The sequence below is a fragment of the Canis aureus genome, chromosome 28, assembly GCF_053574225.1.
Source record: "Canis aureus isolate CA01 chromosome 28, VMU_Caureus_v.1.0, whole genome shotgun sequence".
NCBI lineage: Eukaryota > Metazoa > Chordata > Mammalia > Carnivora > Canidae > Canis > Canis aureus.
This window is the reverse complement of record NC_135638.1, coordinates 7,907,568-7,932,213: the sequence shown is the minus strand read 5'-3', so window position 1 is coordinate 7,932,213 and position 24,646 is coordinate 7,907,568. Positions and strand designations below refer to the sequence as shown.

The window sequence follows — 24,646 nt, the reverse complement described above, 5'->3', positions numbered from 1 at the left end:
TTCAGGTGTTTTCTTTTTTTTTTTTTCTCTCTTCAGGTGTTTTCTAACAAACACCCAATTAATACAATTAGGCAATTCCTTTTGTATCTTGATGAGATTTTCACATGGACAAAGATGAACTTTGTTTCTCTTGTTAAGAGTCTTGACTAAGTATGAGATTCATATACAACTCTTTATTTTTTTAACATTGGAGGGATAGATTTTTAACTACCTTACCATCAGATGGTCTGGTTCTCAAGGAAAATATTGCCTCTTTGGCAGAATGAAGGCATTTATTGGATTTCCTATGAGGTTCACATATTCTGGAGCAAGTGGAAAGAACTGGTCCTTACTGACATTGTACTTGGCAATGTGCAGAGGAAAATATCAACAAGTCCGAGTTAAAGACAGAGAAGCTTTATAAATAAAAAGAATAACCTCAAAGAATATTTACAGTTGGAGACGAATTTACAGACCATCTATTCCAGTAAGTCATCAATGAGATCCATAGATCCATCCATCCATCCATCCATCCATCCATCCATCCATCCATCCAGTGTGTGTTATTAAGAGCCTCTTTTAGCCAGTCACTGAGCTAGGAGCTGTGGATACCAGTGAAAAAAACACACAGAGTCTTGCTCCTGTAAAGCTGATGGAGCAGCAGAGGAAATAGGCACTAAGCAGATAATCCCTTGAAGAATTTTTAAATTGTATGCTTATTCCTACAAGGAAAACTGTATTGTCTAATGACTTTTTAAAATTTTTATCAAGCTAACACTCATACATGCTTTTCTAACACCCTTGGACTTGCCCACAGTTGTTGATGGGAGTGCACTGCATTGCTCAGATATACTAGATCAGAAATATGGCTGAGTTCATCCACTGCTCTCCTGCTGTGGTGTGGAAGTTTCTGACATTTGAAGAAACGAGATACCTGTGTGAAACGAGATATCAACTCTTCCCTGTTCTCATAGTCTGTATTTGTCAGTGGATACTCTGTGTAGCTAATGCCCTTATCCTAATTGTTAACAATAGAGAGAAAGTTTCACTTCATATAATCAGGAAAGTTCCTTCTTAGCTTCTTAGCACAACTTTCGTTGGCTTCTGTAGTGTGAAGGTGAGGGTATCAGATGGTGGTCACAGGAGCTTCACCAAGTCTCTGCTCCCCCTCCAGTCTTCCAGTTCTTGAGCCTAGAGGGGATGTGTACGGTGATCTCTGACATGAAGTCTTTGCTCTTAGGCTTAAAGTGCATGGGGGCCGTGCATTCCTCCCAGCAGTAGTCGCTTCACCGCTAACCTGTTTGGGCCTAGAAGTGTTCCTCATCTGTAAATGTGATTTAAAACCTAAGCCATGAATATGTCTTATTTATTATAACAAAAGGTTTACGTGGGGGGAGAAAAAAAAGAAATATGGCTGAGAATCCAGCCCAACACATTGATTTTACAGGCCAAAGAAGTGATGTGCTTAAGAGCACACAATCAATTGCTAGTATCTTTGTACTACAGTCCAGGTATTTTTAATTCGATGCTCAACTTGCTATTCCAAATTGACTCTCTCAATAGAACACGTTTACACTCTGTCTGGCTTTCAGAATTGCTGAGGGTTTTCTGCTTCCTCTTGCTTTATCAAGTAATCACTCCACATTTATTATTGGAAGTGTTTATTAATTAATCCACTGTATTCTGCTCATGCCTTGTACATTGTGTCCTCAGTAATCAGATACCCTTTATAATTTATTAACTTAAAAAATAAACTATATTTTTGTCTTTTAGGGGCCATTAAAAAATCAACTATATTTTTGTCTTTTAGGGGCCACAAAACTCTACTCACACATTTATATTTTGTATCTTTTATTACAACACGGGTTTGTAAACTAGGGCTGCCAGCTTGCTGCCTGTTTTTGTAAATAAAATTTTATCAGAATGCAGTCACATCTATTCATTACATATGGTCTAGTCTGCTTTCACCCCACAGTGACAGAGTTTAGTAGTTTTGATTGAAAACCATATGATCCATAAAGCCAAAAGTATTTGCTTGGTGTCCTTTACATTAAAGATTTGAACATTAGTTCCTTGAAGACTGGATATTCTTCATATAAAAGAAGGCTGCCCTTAGATTATTTTTTTTTGCACTTAGATTATTCAATAACTATTGTTTATTGGGCTAACTATTGTTCAACATTGATATATTTATTCCTAGAGAACATTTCATGGATTTAAAAAAATTAATAAAGAATTAATATTTTCTGTAGTAGATTCTGTGGTTTAGTGGAACATTCAACAGCCTTGAGAGCAGATCTAACTAAGGAGTGATGGCTCTGCCAAATGCTAGCTGTGAGCTCTTGGGAAAGTAACTAAATCTGAATATTCCTTTCCTATTTTGTAACATAAGACACTAACCCCCTCATTCAGAGTTCTGGAAATAATGAGAGATTAAACGTAGAATATCCGGGATCCCTGGGTGGCACAGCCGTTTGGCGCCTGCCTTTGGCCCAGGGCGCGATCCTGGAGACCCGGGATCGAATCCCACATCGGGCTTCCGGTGCATGGAGCCTGCTTCTCCCTCTGCCTGTGTCTCTGCCTCTCTCTCTTTCTCTCTCTGTGACTATCATAAATAAATAAAAATTTAAAAAAAAATTAAAAAAAAAAGTAGAATATCCATACTATACCTGGATCATGATACCCAATAAATGGTGCTTGTTATTTTTATATAATCTAATATTTGTTCAAATTTGCTTGATACCAATTCAAATAAATGATATCAATAATAAATGATTAAGTACACTGATCTATGTTAGTGCCAATTATTTGAATTAAGTTCTAATATTGTTTATAGGCTGGTTACTCAAGAGATTTGAACAAATGCCCAACTATGGAGGTCGTATGACTCTTACCAGCATTTATTTTGCCACGTTTTACAACATCACCTAGTAAGCAGAGAGTTTTGAATACTTCCACAAAGGTGGCAGCTGTTGACTTTGCAGCTTACTAGACTTCTCTTCAAGAAAGAACTGGCCTATCTATCAACGAATGCCTTTGGATCTGAGAATTGGGCCAAGAAACCAGGTAAGTGCTTTGGGATGGGCCAAACCCATGCTCTTCCTGGGCATCATCCAGCCAATACTGAGCACACCACATCCTAGATCCTGGTCATTTCTGCCCTACATGAGATTCCTCTGACAGGTATTTGCTCTGGAGCTCCTTATTTGGTTTGCTAAGACCCTGTCATATCTACAGCACAGTCCATGGCTTTCCAGGCCAGTCTTGCCTTGTCCCTGTTTGCCTTCCAGAAGCTTACTTCTCTCCTCATAACTTTATCTGTGTTTGCTTCCCAGGGAACTCAAACCTGACATGATAAATAAAAGGATATGATAAAAATTTTGGAAAATGAGAAAAAAATTAGACACAAGTTTTACTGATGGGAACATACTATAGTTTAAAATATGAATAAAAGTAGCTATAATAAAAACATACCATAGAGTTTTGGAATGGCTATAAACAAGTGGAGGTAAATTTATCAAGGGAGATTTTAAAAAATCATATGTTTGACCCCTTGGCTTAGATGATTACTTCCTGTCACTATATAATATAAACACTAATGCTAAAATTTTCTGAAATTTATAATTCAAGACAATAGCACAATTCACATGCTATGAATCTATTTGTGTCTGTATCAGGGCCATTGAATGTAGATTCCTTAACCTACTGTAGCTTTTCAGGCATAAATTTTCCATTAGCTCCTATAGGGAATTAAGTTATCACTGCATTCCTCTATTTATAGTAAAAGATCTTTTAGGTTATCCATTGCACCATGTAAAAAACGGTATATTTCTACCTCAAATGAACTTCATTAGCACTCCTTAAACTTTTCAAGAATGAAGATTTGCAAGCAGGAAAAAGAGACTGCTGGTTTACAGGAGTATTTGAAATAAAGGAGTAATGCCGAGTCACATAAATAATTTTTTAACACTTATTTTCTTTGCCATTTTCCAATGCCACATATTTTAGACAGTTCTTTTTTGAGAGACATCTTCTGTATGCCTTCTTATTCCTAAACTCTATGGCCCTGCTCTTTTACACACTAGATATTTTGCTTCCAATTCTATAAATGATTTTGCCTCTTGAAATGAAACTGTCAAATAGCACGATAAGGACTGCTTAAAGTTATTAAGTGATAGCAACAATATGAATTTTGAGACTTCTCAACTACTTGACTTTGACTGTTACTGGTTTTGACAACACTGGAAGCTTCATTTTAAAAATTATTTTCAGTTCTCGAGAGAATTGCACCAACTCAATTCTCAACATAGATTTTTGATATTATTATCTCATAACCATTCAACCTGAACATGACTGGTAATTGAGAATATAAACATCTGGGTTGATTGTGCTCACAAAATGTTACTCTATTATATTTGATTTACCTGAGTGATGTTAAGTTAGCTGACTAGCTGAAATTGCGTGGCTGGTACACAGGCCTCACATTCAAGTATAAGCAGCTACACTGAGTAGCACCTTGATGAGTAAAAGGAGGTATTATATACTGGTTTCTTAAAAACAATACATACACGTACACATATGTGAGGTAGAACGAAAAAATTCCTTAAAACATTTATCTACTTACTTACACCTTCTTTCATTACACAAAAATCTGAAGGCTCTTAAAGGAAAAATACATGATAACATAGTAAACCATAACTAAAAAATGGACAAAAGTAAGAGCAGGGAAATTAGAGAGTAAAAATAACATAGATATGCAATATAAAATAACAATGATGAAATTATTTCAAAGGAGGGCACCCACCTATTTTACACAGTCATTCCAATATACTTAATAGGAAATAAGTTATAATCATTGTAAGCAGTAAATCCTGAGATTAAATTGAAATTACATAATGTTTTAGATAGATCTTCAGTAAGTGGATTCATTCTCTATTAAGATTTAGTTAACTTCACATTTTACTATTCTCCATGATACTAGAAATGTAACCAAGAAGAGAGGTTGCTGGGAATGAGGGCATCTCTGCTCTAAGGGGACACTCTGCTTAATTATTCCTGAATTCAGTAAGGGACTGAAACCAACATAGTATTAATTTGGATGCTCATAATTAACATGCTGTAGAACAATGCAGGAGGCAAATTTTACTACTCACATTCACTAGTATATTAAATCTATGCAATAGTTACTTAAGCTATTCCAACATAAACTTATGTGCTTGGTAAAGCTGTTTTTTTTAGTAAAGCTGTACTGAGGTACCATTAGCATGGAATACACGGCACCTAGTTCAGTATATCATTTGTGACGTTTTCACATATGTATCTGTCAAAATATCAATATAGCAAAATAATGAATATATTGATCACCCTAAAAGTTTTCTCATGCTGCTTTGCATTCCTTCCTGCTCAGTTCTCAACTGCCCTCAGGTAACTTTCTGTCACTATAGATCACTTTGCATTTTCTAGAGTTTAATATCAGTACTCTTTTTTGTCCAAATTCTCTTACCAAACACAATTACTTTGAGCTTCATCCACATTGTAGTGTAAATTAGTAATTCATCCTTTTTATTGCTTGGTAGGGTTTCATTATATGGATACCCACCAGCTTGATTATCCATTTACTAGTTGAGTATATTAGAATTACTTCTGATTTGGGGTGATCACAAATACATCTGTTTTGAATATTTGCATAGATGTCTTTGGACATTTGGTCTCATTTGTCTTGGGAAAATACCTGAGAGTGCAATGGCTGGATCCTACAATAACTATGTATTTAACTTTTAAAGGAATTGCCAACACTTGGCACGGTCAGGGTTTTTAATTTTAGCTATTCTAATAAGTATGCAGTAGTATCTCATTGTATGGGTGTGCTTTTTTCTTTTTTTTTTAAAGATTTTATTTATTTACTTGAAGAGGGGGGGTCAGGGGAGGGAGAGGGAGAGAATCTCAGGCAGACTCCACACTGATCAAAAAGCTCCATGGGGGGCTCAGTCCCACAAACCCTAGATCATGACCTGAATCAAAACCAAGAGTTGGACGCTTAACTGACTAAGCCACCCAGGCACCCCTCTCACTGTGGTTTTATTTATTTATTTATTTATTTATTTATTTATTTATTTATTTATTTATTTATTTATTTTTTCCACTGTGGTTTTAATTCACATTTCCCTAATGATTAATACTGGTAAGCATCTTTTTTTCTGTGGTTATTTGCCACCGATATATCATCCCTGGTAAAGTTTGTTTAGGTCCTTTGCTCATTTTTATTGAATTGCTTGTTTTCTTTTTCAGTTTTAAAAGTGCTTTGTATCTTTTGGACACAAACCCTTCATCATATATATGGTTTGCAGACACCTAGTCTATAGCAATCTTTTTATTTAAAGTATCTTTAAAGAGCAGAAAGTGGGACACCTGGGTGGCTCAGCGGTTTGGCGCCTGCCTTCAGCCCAGGGCGTGATCCTGGAGACCCGGGATCGAGTCCCATGTCGGGCTCCCTGCATGGAGCCTGCTTCTCTCTCTGCCTCTCTCTCTCTGTATCTCTCATTAATAAATAAATAAAACCTTAAAAAAATAAAGAGCAGAAAGTTTTAATTTTGATAAAATCCTATTCATCAATTTTTCTTTTATGGATTTTGATTTTGGCTCCATATATATAAGACATTTTGCCTAAACCAAAGTCACATATATTTGTCTCCTATTTTTTTCTAGTTGTTTTATAGTTATAACTCCTACTTAGGTTAGGACCATTTAGAGTTCATTTCTGTATATGGTACAAAGTTTGGATCAGAGTTTAGTTTTTTGCATATGGATATCCCATGGTTTCAGCATAATTTGTTGAAAAGATTATCTTTTCTCCACTGAATTTCCTTTGTACCTTTGTCAAAATTACTTGTCCATCTGTTTTTTAGTCTGTTTCTGGACTCTGTACTCTGTTACACTGATTTTTTAAGAAAAATAAGACAATGCCACACTGTCTTCATTATTGTAGCTTTAAAATAAGACTTGAAGTTATTAGAGTTTTAGAAATAGTTTTGTCTATTCTAGGTCTTTTGCATTTGCACATGAATTTGATAACCAGTCTGACAATTGCCACAAAAAGCCTTGTGGGGATTTTGATTGGGATTGCGCTCAAATGTATAGATGAATTTGGTGAGGGTTGTAATAATATTGAGTCTTCCAACTCATTAATGAGACATATTTGTTCATTTATTTGTCTTCTTTACTTAATCTAGCAAAATTTTGTGTTTTTTAGTGTAGAGGTCATTCATGTATCTTTTGGATTGATCTCTAAATATTTAATAGTTTTTGATGCTATTGTTTTTTTTTTTTTTTTTTAATTTTCAATTCTTGACTATCCTTTGCTGCTATGTGATGGAAGGCAATTCTCCACCAGTCTTCAGCAGGTCTGGTGAGCAAAGGCAATGGCTGCCTTTGTCCTGGACTATATTTTGAAAGGTATTTGTATAGCCACAATCTTGGGGGATAGACTGTGTCTCCTCCATAGCAAAGTAAAGATGTATTTATTGTCCAGTATAATGAAGAAAAGGTCTCCCTTTGGGATAAAGTTTAAACAAGTGTACTGTACTGCTCATCATGAAATCTTTAGGTTCTCTAAGCTTGTGGTTCCTTCCTGCAATGCAACTGATTACATGTACAGGTGTCGCCTGGTCCTCTTCACATCACCTTTGAGAATCAGGGGCTCAGGGGACTCATATAAATGGCTATACTCTAGCTACTGCCTTTGTCTCTGTCTTATTCTCTGACTCAGGAATCTTGTGTTTCTACCAACATCCCTGAAAGTGAGGCAGGCTAACATGTTAGCTTGCAAAGAGGGTAAAATCGCAGACCCATCACAGTTCTCGAAAATATACAGAGATACAATTGCTCTTTATATAATGGTCTCATACGCTACAGCTTTGCTAAATTCACTTGTCCATTAGAGGTAACTGGTTGACTGCATCTGATTTTCAACACAGACAGTCATCTTGTCTGTGAATATAATTTTATTTAGTCTATATCTTGCCTTATTCTGCTACATGAAATATCCAGTACAATAATGAATAAAATTGAAATGGGACATCCTTGTCTGTTCCTCATCTTATGGGAGAGGCCAGATGCTGTGACTTTTACCTCACTGGGGGAATACTTTTGTATCCTTATAAATATTCTTGAGCTTTGTCCTAGGACTGTTACAGTGCTCATTCTAAGATAATCGTTTTCCCCACTCCTGAGGTAAGACCCTTCTCAGTATTCCAGCCAATGGCCACAGAGAGGTGGCTAGTGGGAGTAAGTACTGTTAGTGCTGTGTGAGCGTCAGGAACTGTTCTCTTTCATCCTATTAAACGATCCCTAATCTGCACTTTGGTAGTTAACCTACATACATATGCTGACCAATTCTTTCTCCTGCACTTCAGGGGGTTCCTCTGCTAATTGCGGTGTCTGCACTCCATGCAGCTCTCTCCTCTGCGCTGCTTGCCTCTGGGCACTGCAGCCACTTTGTTATCTCCTGACTCTCAGCTCTGTTCCCCTCAACAGAGACAGTCTTCTGAACACCACCTGGATTCTCCTACCCCCTTCCACAGCCTGGAAACTACCAAAACAGGAAACTGGGACACTTTCCAAGCTTATTTCTCTTTGTTTCCTGACTTACAGGTTTACTATCCTCTGTTTCTTGCTGTCCAGTGGCATGAAAATCATTGTTTTATATACTTTATCCAGTTGTTGGTGGGTTTAGGTGGGAGGATAAATCTGATCCCTATTATTACATCTGGCGGGAAGCAGAGGACACATCAGTATATTTTGATATACTACACTCTAATATATCGAAAAGCAATAAGATTCTGTTAAGAATATAGAACTGGTCACATTTATAGAGGACAAGTTGCTTACATTTTCATGTTTTTATAATTTATGTGCTGACAACTCCCACTGCATTTGACATATATGCACACATATAGTTTTGCCCAAAGTTTTAAAGCATATAAATTACACCAAAATATGAAGTTTTAATTGGATCTATGGCTTCCCATTTTTCTTAAGATATTTATGAAGATCCATTTGCATATAACATATTATGCTTATCTTTATATTACGAAGGTAGTCTGTAGACTTTATAACTAAACACTCATTTTTACTTGTATTGAAATCCATACCTTCAAATTCTTAGGCATGATGAAAATAAGCCTAAATGTGTGTGAGCACATTTAGGAGATGCATGACTAAATAAATTTAAATCCCAACATGGATTTTAGCTCAAAAGGGTGAATAAAAGGCAAAGCTGGTTAAGTATAAGTACTATTGTGTAGTATAGATTAGAAGAAGAGAAAAAAAACATAAAAAGCATAAAGAGAACGAAGGGAAACACAAAGAGAAAGGAAATGAAGGTTAAAAAGCCCAAAGACAAGAGCAACCAGAAGAAGAATAATGCTTAAATCCATCAGCGGTAATGAGCTAGTGTGGCCAGGACAGCCTGGGACGAACTTTTGCAGGGCTGTGCACATGGATACAGATTAGCACTTGAATTTTCTTCTTCATTCATTCAATAAATCTTTGTTCAGTGTTTACTATATTCCAGGTATTGTTTAAAACAGAGGTCAGCAAACTATGACCAATGCCTATTTTTGTACAGCCCATGATCTAAGAAGAGTCCTTACATTTTTAAAAGTTAAAAAAAAAGGATACGTAATAGAGAAGTATGGGCTGCAAAGCCTAAAAATATTTGCTATTTGGTCATTACTGAAAAAGTCTGTCAATGCCTGGTTTAAGATACAGGGAATACATCAGCATAAAAGCAAAAGAGTGAGGGAGAGAAGATCTTGCCCTGGACGTGATATCCTAGTAGGAAGGATCCAGAAAAGCAATAAATAAGTGAAATGTATAGTTTCCAGATGGTAGGCAGAGAATTAGAAGAGGGAGAGAAATCGGATGCTAGAGGTGAGCTTTAGACCTGCCTCATGGCCCAAAGAGCAAAATGAGGAGGACGGTCTTGGGATGAGGGATGATCTGATTCCTCAGAAAAGCTGCATTTTTTGAGGTGATGAAGGTCACACAACGAGATGGTGGCAAGCTGAGACGGTCATTTTGATTGTGATTGTTGTGGTGATGGTGGTGAAGAGAGTGGTGCATTAACTGAAGTCCAGCGTTCTGGGGCTCTTCACTCTCCTGCCGGGGGTAAGGCGGACACTAGCGAATGGGGGTGGTCTCGTTGGGTTGACCTGGAGCTCCTGGCTCCCTCTGGAGAAGCAACAGTATTTGGAAGAGGGGAGCTGCATATTCATGGCTGGGCCTGAAGGAGGTTTAGTTGAAAGAACTGCGGAGGGAAAAGTGGAGGAAGGAAGCACCACTGCAGGGTCTTGGAGTGACAAGACTTTTAATATTAGACATTTCCTGATACTGGCAGTAGGTCAGAAGAGGCCACTGACAAGCACAACATTCTAGAAGTTAAATCATTATGTGACAAGAAAAAAGTCATTCCTATTCCTTAGCATTGTAACAGAGGAAACACCATATGGAGCCAAATCATACTTCAGCATGTAATAATTATTATTGTTATTCTTTTAAAATATTTTATTTATTTGACAGAGAGAAAGAGAGAGCACAAGCAAGGCGAGCAGCAGGCCGGGGGAGAGGGAGCCTGACATGGGGCTCGATCCCAGGACCCCGAGGTCACGACCTGAGCCCAAGGCCGACACTTAACCAGCTGAGGCACCCAGGCGCCCCCATGCACATGATCTTTATTCAGATGATCGTCAAGCACCGTGATGCACCAGCACTTCTGAGAACTGAGGATACCGTCGTGTGCCCGAAAACACGGGCAGCTCTCTGGCGCCTCTTGCACTCGGATCCTGCAGGTGATTTCAGATTTCGCCCTGCGTTGCGTCGCAGGCTGTGGCTTCCACGCGCAAGCTGGAAGGCGGCCCGTGACAGAGGCCGGGCACAGGGAACTTCTGACGAGGTGGCCTCTTGGCTGGCCATGGAGCAACGCGGAGGGGCGCTGCTTGGGAGGCCCGGGGCGACTCCTGTGAGGCCGAGGCCGAGGCCAAGCCAAGGCCAAGGCCAAGGCCAAGGCCAAGACCAAGGCCGCGGCCGCCTGGGCCAGATTCTTCCTGTGTTCCTGCTGCTGCTGCTGCTCACGGGCTCACGGGAGAGCGCAGGGGAGTCCTTTCCTTCCCACGCAGGCCCCTAACAGCCTCCAGGTCACTCGCACCGTGTCCCTTCTTTGTCCCCAGGGGTATAGTGAGCTCGCTGTGGGCGGCAGGAGGCCGGCGGCCCTACCCGGACCCGCCACAGCAGAGCTTTACGAAAACGGGTCTGTGCCAAGCACGTCACACCTGGTGGTTACTTCAGGCCTCAAGCTAATCCTGAGATGGGCAGTGATACGGAGCCCGTTTTCCAGATGGAGAAACTGAGACACAGAGAATTCAGTGACTTGCCCAGTTCTTGTGGCCAAGAAGCGCCCCAACTGGCCGCACCACTCACAGTCCCCATGTGCTTAAAACGAATGTATCCTATTTTCTCCAGGAACAATCTGTAAAGAAATCCCACGTATACACTTTCTTTTTTTAAAGATTTTATTTATTTATTTATGAGAGAGACACAGAGAGAGAGAGAGAGGCAGAGACACAGGCAGAGGGAGAAGCAGGCTCCATGCAGGGAGCCCGACGTGGGACTCGATCCCGGGTCTCCAGGATCACACCCTGGGCCCAAGGCAGGTGCTAAACCGCTGAGCCACCCAGTCTGCCCTACACTTTCATTTTATATGGATAGTTTGTGCCTCACTTAAAATATCCCAAGTGTTTCCCATACTCTGTGTTTTTATCATCCTCATCAACTCATCTAGTTTGATCCTGGGAACTGCTCTTTAAGGGTGTTAAGATTCCCCCCCTTCTTTCCATCTGTTTCTATCCCTGTTTAAACTTCTTTTCAGCCCTTCAGGCTCTTGGCTAATTCAATCATCAATCAATCAATCAGTCAGTCAATCAATTGATACGTTCTGCGCTCTAGTTCTCCACAGTTTCATCTCAAATATCTTTTTTTGTTTGCTTAAGTTTTTATTTAAATCCCGTTAGTTACCATAGAGCATAATATTGATTTCAGGAGAATTTAGTGATTCATCGCTTACATACAATACCCAGTGGTCATCACAACAAATACCCTCCTTAATGCTCATCACCCATTTACACCGTCCTCCACCCCCCTCCCTCCATCAACTCTCAGTTTATTCTCTATTGTTAAGAGTCAATCCCTGGTTTAGGATGCGGGGAATACTATAGTATTCCTTTTCCTTCTTTTTTGCTTCCCTCATCTTTTTTTTTTCCTCATCTCCTACGTTCATCTGATTTGTGTCTTAAATTTGTTTTTCTCTGACTGACTGACTGATTTCACTTAGCAGAACACATTCTAGTTCCATCCATTTCATTGCAAATGGCAAGATTTCATTCTTTTTTATGGCAGAGTGATATTCCATTATATGTATATCTATATAGATACATACACCCCCCTCACATACACACCTCTTCTTTATCCATCCACCAGTTGATGGACATTCTGGCCATTTCCATAATTTGGCTATTGTTGATAATGCCGCTATAAACATCAGGGTGCATGTGCCCCTTCCAATCAGTATTTTTGTATCCTTTGGGTAGATACCAATTGCTGGATTGTAGGGTAGCGCTGTCATATATCTTCTCCTCACAATTCTGTCAACCGTCCAACTCAATCTCTTTCCCTGTGTTTCCCCCACAGACTTATGATTTACTATTTTGAAGCAAGCTTTGAGGATGGATTACCAGGCACCTAAGTTAATTTTTTTTAATATTATTTATTTATTTGAGAGAGAGAGAGAGAGAAAGCATGAACAGGGGAAGGGACAGAAGGAGAGGGAGAAGCAGACTCCCCGCTGATCATGGAACCCAACACGAGGCTCCAGGACCCCGAGATCATGACCTGAGTGGAAGTAAGCCACTTAGTCGACTGAGCCACCCAGGTGCCCCAACTAAGTTCAGTTTACCAGGTAACCTTACTTTCGTATGCCAGGCAGTTAGTATTTGTGCAATTAAAACTTGTCACTTGGGTAAATAACAAGCAATACATTTTATTGGGTGAAATTAATTGGGTGAATTTTTTTCTACTCATGAGTTTTCCTTGTCTTTATGAGCAATTTCTTAGTTTACTGGGAACTAACTGAATCAAGTAAAGCTTAAGAGATTATATTGTAGTTGAATATAAGAAGCAAAATAGATTTCATATAAAAAGAGCAAGTAACTGCAAATACTCTATTAAAAAAAAAGAAGACAACCCAAAAATCTTTAGGTAATGGAAAAATTGGCTTTTTACTAATTAATCAATTCATTTCTTTTGGTATTTTAAGCCAACTGTAAAAAATTCACTCAAATGCCTTCTAAATTTGACTCATATATGAGAACGCCATATAAGAAAACATAAATTACAGAGTTAAACATTATCAATGATTTTACCTCATTTATATTTCTTTTTTCTCTTTTTTTTTTCTTTTCATTTATATTTCTGGTCAACGTATGCAGTTCATTTCATAAGATGAATTAGCTACCTAACTTCACTCCACAGGTTTCACTTCTTCATCTCTATGTGTGCTATAGGGCCCTGAACAAAATGACCAAAATACAACAGAGCAAGACATGGGAAACATTCCTTACCTTTAAAGAAGACAAAATTCCCATCACTGTTTTCATAAACTGCATCGATACTAGGAGGCAAGCCCCGCCAGAAGTAAGTAATTTGCATGGGGTATCCATCCATCACCCTGTTGTTTCTCACTCGCCAAAACCACTGGTCCTGCAAACCAAGCAAAAGCATCTCTCAACAAACATGCAGGCCTCCATGGCATTTCCCTGTGCAATGGTGTAACACTTCTAAAACTAAACTAGTGTCATTTTCACTGTCTCACATCAAAACAGTCAAAGAAACAGCTAATCAACTTGCTTACAGTGATCAGTAATTGGTTCTGTCTTTACCCACCCAACCTCTAATCCATACAATGTGATTGAAAGATAATGTAAAAACATTTAATTTAAGCACTTTACATTATCTTCAGGGCTTTTCAGATGGAAAAAACAGAAGTAGCACAGACAAGTCCCTGCCAGATTTGTGGATTAAGTCAGTTTTCCTGAATAAGAGAGCAACATATGGACATGTATGCATTTACAGACGTATACAAGATCTCCACACCTAAAATGTGAGGGATGGAATAAAAGAGGCCATCCCTCCTGCTATGCTCACATCATACCCATCATCTCCTATAATTATAAGTAGAGTCCTCTTTCACCCTCAAACATGTTTTGGTTTGGATGACAAGTCATACGGTCACCCTACATGAACAAAGCTATCTTGAAAAAAAATCATCACAGTGATTCCAATCTGGGTCAACTGCCTCTCCTATACGCTCTCACCATATCCTGACTTCACTCAATCATAGCATCGGTCATTTTATGTAAAAAGTGTCTACTTTTATCTCTAGTGAAAATACGACTTGTCCCAGAGCAAGTATTTATAAATGTTGTTGACTTAATCATTAGCTTACACACAATGTGTTTCACTGTAAATTCTAAAGGCAGAAAAACTTCCAAAAAATGTTATCTCTGATGACATTCAATTGTTTTCTATGGAAAATTTCAGAATAAAGACTATCCAAAGTGTTTTGATATTAGAAAAACTAGGTATATTTTAAAGTATACTATTTCACTTTATTTCAAAATTTTGTATTTACAAACAACATTTCACTTGGAAATCATAAGTATGTTTCACTAAAATACTTCCAATTTCCCCTACTTAGATATTAGTAAGCGATTTATTACAGGGTTTTCTCAAACTTTTGGCTCACAATAGTTTAACCTGACTAGATTTCCTAGGACTTGTGAGTTATTCATAGAGTCATACACACACACATTCAACTGAGGATTCTTGGATTTCGGGTGATAACGATAAAAATGAACCTTTTCCCATCTAAACCAATCCAAATATAAAACTTTTCTTAGGAATCTTTGGATAGTTGTACTTCATTCTAGTTATCTGGAGCTGTCTTCTCTATGAACTTTGTTCTTTATAAAAAAGAAGGAAGTAGCTTAATTAACAACTCTAAGTTTGTATCCTATTCTTGCTCTGTCCCTTAATAACGGTTACCCTAGCCAACATACTAGTCATTGAGTTATTAAAACTAGTGACAGACTCATAGTATAAATACTATCTTATTGTATTTTATTTTATTTTTATGTAGGCTCCATGCCCAGTGCGGAGCCCAGCGCAGGGCTTGAACTCCCAACCCTGAGATTAAGACCTGAGCTAAGATCCAGAGTTGGACACAACCGATGGAGCCACCAAGGCACTCCTAATTACTGTTTTAAATATAAAAGGCTTTCTGAGAACCTGGCACACGGTTGTTATTATTGCTAAAATTATATTGAAACTGGTTATATCATTTTCCTTCACAATCCTGCTTACAGTTTTAGCTGCTGTTCTTTGTTTTCTTTTCAGATTTCAGCCACATTATGGCTCTAGCCATGCATCTCTTTCTTACCAATATCTTCTTATGTTATTAACCTTTTTGTGTTAATTTTTATGGTACCAGTTAACCTGAATTAATACATACTTTGATCCACATATAGTAGATACATTAAACTGATTTTAAAAAACCAAGTTATGCCATGAAAAGATCGATCCAGGTAAATTACACAGGCATGAAGATCCAGGGCTTACTGTTAATAGTAGTTAATAGCAGATGATATTCTGATAATTTATTTTTTTTATTTTTTAAAAAGATTATTTATTTGAGAGAGAGAGCATGCGAGAGAGAAGACAGGGCTAAGAGGAGTAGAGGAAGAGGGAGAGAGAAACCCAAGCAGACTCTGCATTGAGTGCGGAGCCCGACGCGGGCCTGAAACCCAGGACTCCGAGATCAGGACCTGAGCTGAAACCAAGATAATAAAATATTCTTAAGTTATTGTACTGTATACCCTAAAATAAAAAATAAAAATAGCTAAATACCTACTGGATTCTGACAAAGAAATAACTGACCATGGTAATTAATGGAACAATGAAACTGAAAGCTCTCTGACCTGATGGGTCAGAAAAAATCAGTTTAAAAAAAAACCCTGAAACACATTCCAATTTTTCTCAGAGAAGCACTTCACATTGTTCTCTCTCCAATACCGAGACAAGGCCGGTGGCTCTTTGGGACAGATATATGCTGCTGAGTGGAGATAGGAACATAACCTCCACTTGCCATTAATACAGGAAGAAATGGAAACTTTGCCTCAAGAGAGGCATAGTCCATTTGCAAAAATTCAGAGGGTAATATGGAATCGTGGGTGAATTGAGAATGATTTCTCATTGACAGCAGCAGCCTTGGCAGACAGTGATGTAAATTGTCGATATTCACGTTGTGCTTCTATTCAACTTATCCACACCTTCTCAGGGCGGTAGAAAGTAACGGTCGAAATAATTTAGCAAGCATTTGTCAGAGGATGTAAACATATCACAATCACTATAGATTGCCATTTCAGAAACTGAGCTTGTGAAGAGAGGATATTTAAAATGATATTTAAGCCTCTATGCACATTTTCCTTCTAAGCGAAATCTCTTCTGACCCCACAGTCTAAAATTGAATTCCCTCCTGCCACCCACCCACAGGGGCTTTCTCACTCCCCCTCCTCCCCTGCTTTATTTTCCTTCACCATGTTGATCACTGTTTAACACAACACATGTTTACTTTATTGTCCATTCTCTCTCCGGTAGAATAGATTTCCATCTCTCCACGATGGCAAATGTATCTGTCTGTGTTCATTTGTGGTTCCCCAGAAAAATGTCTCGCACATGGTCGAAGCTTACTAAATATTTCTTGAAAGGAAACAAATTTAAGGAGGAAAGGGCAAAGTAAAGGTAAGTTATCCTCTTACAAAAGCTATGCAGATGTCATAAGAATACAAAAGTTCCCTTGAATAGGCACAGGTGTTTACTATATATTCCATTATTTAGAAAGGTATGATATATAAAGGTCTTTGGGCCATGCAGGGAAAAAAAATTTTGCTTCACCCTTCTAAAAATGTAGGTTTTGTTTTGGCCTTTGGTGTAAAGGGAAAGAAAGAATTCAAGCTCTAAATCTGTTGTTTCTATCTTGCCACTGGCCTTTTTTTGGCTACAGCCCTTATAAAAGGGGGCGGAAGCAGTGGAAGCATACCCTAAAAATAATCAAAACTAGCACATTTGCAAAATCAACTCATGAAAAAAAAATAGCACTTAAAAATTACCAAAGAGGAATTCCTACTTAAACACCAATATTTCACTTTGTTTTCAAAAAAATATTTTATTTACTTATTTATTAGAAAGAGAAAGAGAGATCACAAGTAGGGGTTGTGGGAGAGGGAGAAGCAGGCTCCCCACTGAGCAGGGAGTCTCACGTGGGGCTCAATCTCAGGACCCCGGGATCATGACGCCAGCCGAAGATGGATGCTTAACCAACTGAGCCACCGGGAACCCCAATATTTCACTTTAGATACAAGGTCACACAGATTTTTCTTTCCATGTAGTGAGGGACCCGGGCAGGCCACTTTGCTCACAGAGATGACAAATACCCAGAGTACTGCAGGGTGTAGACCACGAGGAAATAACATACCAGGGAAATCTGGTTTCTTTTTTTTTTTTTTTAAAGATTTTATTTATTTATTCATGAGAGACACACAGAGAGAGGCAGAGACACAGGCAGAGGGAGAAACAGGCTCCATGCAGGGAGCCCGATGTGGGACTCGATCCCGGGTCTCCAGGATCACACCCTGGGCCAAAGGCAGACGCTCAACCGCTGAGCCACCCAGGGATCCCAATCTGGTTTCTTTTTTAAAATTCCCTTGAAAATTCTGTCCTAATACAGGCATATGCTTTGCTGACCACTCCAGAGGCAAAAGCATCCATCCTCCCGCTGCTGGACTGGGAAGATGCATTAGGCATCTACTCTCGGGACAGGGTGGGGTGGGGTTTGCAGGCCTCTTTTTAGGAGCCGATGAGCGCATCGGATCGACTGTGCTTCTCTTGATACACAGGTTGGTTATTCAGCCCCAAACCTGAGACACCCCTGTGAGGGCCTCACGTGTCTAAACTGAACCTTGCCAGAAGGCATCTGGGTTGCTCGCCCAGCCCTCGCCCGCCCCGCCACTGGGCGCCCCCAGTCGTCCCCACCTCCGAAATAGCATCTCCCAAGTCCTGATTCCCTGCCATCGTCACTGTCACCAGCCCACTCCGCGCTGCCACCGAGTTTCACGGAGGTGCCAGCTCCCAGCTCCAGATCTGCCTCCTACCGCATCTAAAACGGAATTCAGACTCGCTCCTGCCTGCAGCCCCTGTGCATCCACTGCAGGTCCCTTCGTGCCCATGACGCCCTCCCCATGCCGGCTCCCTTGCCACCTCCGGGAGGGATGCTCTCTTCTCCCTTAAGACGTCCCCACGCCCTCTGCTCCTGCTCTTCACCCGATGAACCCTGGATCACCTCTCCATTCTCTGCTGAAATTTCCTTTCCACAAAAAGGCCCTACTTGCCCCCCGACTGGAATTAGGTGACCCTGTTATGCTGTTTCGCAGTAGTCTGTAATTTCACTTTCCAGCACTTACACCATCTGTCACCCTATTATCATTTTTTAAAATATTTTATTTATTTATTCATGAGAGAGAAAGAGGGGGGTGCAGAGACACAGGCAGAGGGAGAAGCAGGCTCCATGCAGGGAGCCCGACGTGAGACTTGATCCCGGGACTCCAGGATCACGCCCTGAGTCAAAGGCAGTCACAAAACCACTGAGCCACCCAGGGATCCGCCTTATTATCATTTTTATTTTTATTTTTATTTTTTATTACTTTTTATTATCATTTTTAAAGTGACAAACTCTCCTTGCTGCTCCACTGTGCTCTATGGCCGTGGAGGTCGGGACAGTATGTCCCCTTACCACTGAGGTATCAGCTTTTGGCTTTCTGTAGGAGATCTACCCATGCTGAATGGTCACACTTGTCTATTTTTTTCATCAAACTGTGTCTCCTTACCACTGAGGTATCAGCTTTTGGCTTTCTGTAGGAGATCTACTCATGCTGAATGGTCACACTTGTCTATTTTTTTTCATCAAACCACCCTGGGATGAAGAATATACGCCTGAGATGGTTCAAACCAAGGTAACTGCTTAATAGGAGTATTAGAGTATTTATTAAAATGACATTCTTATCAAGGAAACTCACTAGCTATGGGGGGCAAACACCGAAAAACGTTTGCCTATAAATATGGATTTGTTTACAAGCAGTCATGTACTGTTTTTGAGGATGTATCGTGTGGGCAGAAGAATGGGTAATCTGATGTTCAAAATTAATACGGTTCCTATGGAAGAGAAAAAGGCATGTAGTTATAGTGATTAAAACATAAAGTCATGGCAAGAATGAGAGAAAAAGCAATTTGCATGAATGCTTAAAGGGCGGAAGAAATGGTGGCCTTCTTCTCAGGTTCTCAAAGCTGGAATGAGACAGTCTCACACCCAGCTGAGTGCTCCCCACCCTGGGCCCAGCCTTGCTAGCCAAGCTTATCAAGGAGTCTCACAGGGCTGGAGTTCAACTGATTCATTGCTTTAGATATACTTCAAAAGCACAGAGTAAAAGCAAATGATCAGAATTTTTCACAACATTTAATATTTAAACAATGTTTAATAATGGCATATGCTTGACCAAGCTCATAAATAATCACTGAACCTATGGGAATAAAAATTGATAATTACCAATTATTAGGCTAATTTATTCATGGTTAGCGACAGAAAATACTAAAAATCAGCCCATAAATTAGCTGCTATAAAAAAAAAAAGACTTTCTAATTGAAGTAATTGTAGATTCACATTACACCTATCAGAAATAACAGATTCCTTATACTCTTCCCTAACCTTCCCCAATGATAACTCTTAACATAATTACAGTACAATATCAAAACTAGGAAATGGAGTTTGATACAACCCACCCACATTATTAAAATTTCACATGTGCTCGGGGGTATACGTACGTATTTATGCTTAATTCAACAGTGAAAGCATACCTTTACAACACAGAGAGATAGTAGTTGCCCCTGAAAACAAGGGATCAAGATGTGTATCAGTCATAACGGCAATTTAGATATTATATGTGATGCAAATACACTGGCTAGGCCTTAGAGGCCATAGAATCGTTCATGAAGCACCAACAGGTAGAAGTCAAACGTGCTTAAAGTGGAATCTACTTGAGCCTTCACACCTGACTTCTTCCAGTTTATAAGAAGAAAGGAATAAGTCAAATGACACTTTAAAGAAGCAATCAAGCACATTTCAGCACGAGGCATGGTTTAGAAGACAACTGGCCTGGTCTCAACAAGAAAACAACAACAACAGCCAAAGTCATGAGAAAAAAGCTGGGAAGAAATGTCAGATCTAAATAGACCTAACAGGGACGCCCGGGTGGCTCAGTGGTTTGGCACCTGCCTTCAGCCCAGGGCATGATCCTGGAGACCCAGGATGGAGTCCTTCATCGGGCTCCCTGCATGGAGCCTGCTTCTCCCTCTGCCTGTGTCTCTGCCTCTCTCTCTGTATCTCTCATGAATAAATAAAATTTTTTAAAAAAATAGACATAACAACCAAATGCAATGCATGGGTAATCCCTGGATCCTGTATTTAGAGATGGAGTTTCCTTTTTTTTTTTTTAATTTATTTATGTGAGAAAGAGTGAAAATGAGAGAACACAAACAGGAGGAGTGGCAGAGGGAGTGAGAGAAGCAGGCCCGATCCCAGGACCCTGGGATCATGACCTGTGCTGAAGGCAGATGCAGAACCAACTGAGCCACCCAGGTGTCTCAGAGAAGAAGTTTTCTGGTATCAACCACTTTCTTTCAAACATTTCACCAAAACCTTGGGCATGCATGGTGCATTGCTCATACACACACACACAGAAAATTCAGGCAAGCGCTTAAAATTGTTAAATCTAGAAATTAAGCGTGCAAGTATTCATTCTTCCAACTTTTCTGTATTTCTGAAATTTTCACTTAAAATAAGAAGTTTAAAACATATACTCAGTTTGAAAAACCTGAAAATAAGGGCGCTTTGATGGCTCAGTTGAGTTAAGTATTTGTCCTAAACCCAGGGTCCTGGGATTGAACCCCACATTGGGCTCCCTGTTCAGCAGGGGAGTCTGCTTCTCCCTCTGCCCCTGCTTGTGTGCTCTCTTTCTCTCGCTCACTCTCTCTCTCAAATAAATAAATAAAATCTTTAAAAAACCCACAACAACGTGAAGACACATAGGCAATTCCCTTATGATAGAATATTATTATATTATCACTGTAAGTATTTGCAATGGTTAAATAGTATTCTGGCTACCAAACAAACATAAGATTATGAAGCCTTCATTTAAGTCATTTATTTTTATTTTTTAAAATATTTATTTATTTGAGAGACGGGGGTAGGGGCAGAGGGAGAGAATCTTCAAGCAGACGCCCCACTGAGCACAGAGCCAGGCTTCTGGCTCATCCCATGACCCATGCAATCATAACCTGAGACAAAACCAAGAGTCAGAGGCTTAATGGACTGACCCACCGAGACACCCCCATCTTAGCCATTTAAATTTGTTATTATAAATAGTGTCGCAACCAACATTTTTTATGCTTTATAAAAGAAACAAAACTATGCCCATGCCATTTAATTAAGTGTAATTCATGCTCCATTCAACAGTAACATATGTGAACTGAAAATATAAAAATCACACCTTGTAAAACCATACAAATATATTATAAACTCACTAATTTGATTTCACACTATTGTATTCCAATTTACTGCCTGTACGAAGAATTACAAAAGGTATTGTAGTATTTAAAGAAAGAGAACAAGGCCATTTACATTTATTTAGCTACGTTTCTTTTTCAACATTGGGAAAGAAAAAGTAAAATTATAACTTGGAGGAAAAAAAATTCTAAGAGTGCTTAATAGATGTATCTGGCAAAGACAATGCCATTCTGGGAAGCTTTCATTATCTTATCACCAAGAGCTGACACAAACTGGCTTTTGGTATATAAACCTTAGGAGAAAACCTGTTCAAAGCAACCATTAAAATACACTTTTCTCACTAAGCCAGTCATGAATTTCTGCACGATTTTCAGAGCTCATCACAATTTTCAAAGATCAACCAGATGTAATTCTGGGAGAAATAATGCTGCATTACATCTCAGTAAGTCTGAAGGGGGGCAGAATGTGCCATCCCAAAACGTGCCCCTTTGGCATGTGAATATTTTGAGCTGAAGGCAATCAAGACCCAGTAGGTTCAAGAAAAATTTTACTCCTCCCTTAACTACCTGTAAGAATTTAGATAGGGAGCCTGGTGCAGAAACAGAGCTATTACTAGAGAAAATTTTTTATCTGAACAACCAGTATGTATGGCAGGGCAAACATTTAATTACCAAATATCTACTTTTTTTCTTGTCCTGTGAACTCTCTTCTTCTTGGGAGCCCCAGGTTGCCATCCCATTCCTTAGCTCAAGATGGCATATAAGCCTCAATTGCCTAATGACTTACCCTTGGGTTTTCTATTTTTACTGGGCTCCATACATATAGAATTAAATTTGTTTTGTCCTATTAATCTGTCTTATGTCAGTTTAATTATTAGACAAGCCAAAACCCTACAAGGAAAAAAAGGAAAATGCTTCCACCTCCATGGGTCAAATCACTTTGGACGGTCAGTGTCTACACATATATTCCTTAATGTCTTTGACTATTTTCAAGGAAGAATCTGTCAGAATTAGTATCTGGATTTATAAATGTAAACTATTTTAATAAAGTATATTTAAGTTTCAAAGGGCATGCGGCATTTGCAGAATATTTTGTTAACTACTAATGCTAACTGTACACAATAATTTTTAGAGTCTCCAGATGTTAAAAAAAAAAAAAAAAAGCCTTTGTTTTTAGATTACTTTAGATTGCAAATCTGGTTAAGTGATATGTCAGATGTTGATTAGTATTAGTAAAAGGTTAAGTGATATGTCAGATGTTGATTAGTATTTATTAAGCCCTGACATAAAGAATACTGATTTTTAAAACTTAAGAACTCATAATTATTCATGCGTAATGTAACACATAGAAACATAAATATTTATTTTTTTTAAGGAATATTTATGGTTTTTAATCCATTTATATATGTGAATAATGAGTGGTAAAGAAGTGTTGCTATAACACAAATGTGCTTAGGCCCTCGAACAGAAAGATCTGAGAAGAGAAAATTTAATGTGTGTGTGCTGACCCTGTTTTCTTCTTAAGTCCTTACCTTCTTTCTTCTTTCTTCTTGCGTCTACTCTTGTTCCGAAACTACTCTGCAATGGTTATGATGCAGAAAAGAACAGTGTACTAAAAAATGCTTCATCAGCGCACTGCATTTAAGGTAAGGATCCTCAAATTCCAGATATAATTACATCGCACGGTACTATGACATTTTGCTTCCCCCCCCCTCCCCACCTCCTTTGGACTCTGAGGATCATGAATACTGGCAGAGAGATCTCAATTTCAATTCACATATCATATAATTAAGTGTTGGAAAAGAAAAAAGGTTTCATTCCTCCCACTGCACTAGCAGTTCTGGATTCCAAAAATATGAACTCTTTAAGAGTGTACATTCAATCTAGAGGGGAGCAGAGGCAAACAACTAATTTCAAAAAACTGTGTGAAATGCTGTTATTGCTGCCTCTATAAAATGGGAACTACCATTTAGTGAATATAATGAGCCGGAAAACAGCTGTGTCATTAGCACACCTATCAAGAACTGCCATCACTTTATTTTTGACCTGAAGAAAGATGCTTCATTTACAATAAAAACTATGTTCCCGCTGAATAGAGTATATGGCAATTTTTACTCAAGGTACATAAGGGCAGTGTATTCAATTTAGTTTCTAACCACCCAATCTAAAGTTGTCTCTCTTCAGTCTTTTTCTATCAACTCATCAGGTTTTATTTTCTTCATAATACCTATTGTTCTATGAAATCATCTTGTTTATTTGCTCAGCTGCCTCTCATCAGAGTAGGCACCTCATCTACCTTATTCAAACACTGTGCTCCTCGGCCCTGCCATAATGGCCAGCGTTATGTGTGGAGCAAGTGTTCAAAGATAGAGAAAAACAGACCGTGAAAGAGAAGAGACACAGGCGCAAATCTTTTCCTTGGCCCGGATGCAGGGGGACTGGGTTGGTCAATATTTAACATAAGCATCCCCATGGAAAGGCTTTTTCAGGCCCTCTCTACTGCCCATATAGGCACCACACACCTACCATGTACTTAAATGTCTGTATGGAAATTACCCATTTGCCAGCCTGTTTCTACATGTTACTGTCTTTCCCATGAGTATCATTATCATTCTTCTCTCTCTCTCTCTCTCTCTCTCTCTTTCTTACGGGCTGGATTCAGGCTTCACTACCTCTAGGGATATTTACTTAAAACAAAGACTCTATTCTCCAAGGACTCTTCCTGCCCTTTAGATAACCTTTCCACGTATTCCCATTGCACCTTGGAGAGCAGTGAGTGGTGGTCAGTGTGCCAGGACAGGGTCATGCCATGGAGGGTAGAAAAGAGATGTCTCATGATATTGATGGGGGAACACAGGGCTAGCCGAGGACAAGGCACGAGCCTGGG

The 24,646-nt window shown here is 39.1% G+C and overlaps 1 protein-coding gene and 1 long non-coding RNA gene across 13 annotated transcripts in view; one reads left to right on the top strand and one right to left on the bottom strand.

Moving 5' to 3' along the window:
* Positions 1 to 15,980, top strand: part of LOC144300373 (uncharacterized) — a 78,261-nt gene extending 62,281 nt beyond the window's left edge. For 3 of the 11 annotated variants that reach the window (XR_013366980.1, XR_013366978.1, XR_013366971.1), the window contains 5 exons: positions 2,816 to 3,045; positions 10,558 to 10,826; positions 12,721 to 12,988; positions 13,593 to 13,722; positions 15,227 to 15,743. This is a non-coding gene — a long non-coding RNA (uncharacterized LOC144300373). Of the gene's footprint in view, positions 1 to 2,815; positions 3,046 to 10,557; positions 10,827 to 12,720; positions 12,989 to 13,560; positions 13,723 to 15,226; positions 15,744 to 15,767 lie in introns of those variants that run through there. The other 8 variants (XR_013366979.1, XR_013366981.1, XR_013366973.1 and 5 more) reach the window with 6 other exon arrangements.
* The window catches only part of MMP16 (matrix metallopeptidase 16), a 303,974-nt gene that overhangs the window by 46,528 nt on the left and 232,800 nt on the right, over positions 1 to 24,646 (bottom strand). For both annotated transcript variants that reach the window (XM_077876326.1, XM_077876325.1), the window contains exon 7: positions 13,650 to 13,788. In XM_077876326.1, the coding sequence (XP_077732452.1) occupies positions 13,650 to 13,788 (139 nt within the window). The remainder of the gene's footprint in view (positions 1 to 13,649; positions 13,789 to 24,646) is intronic.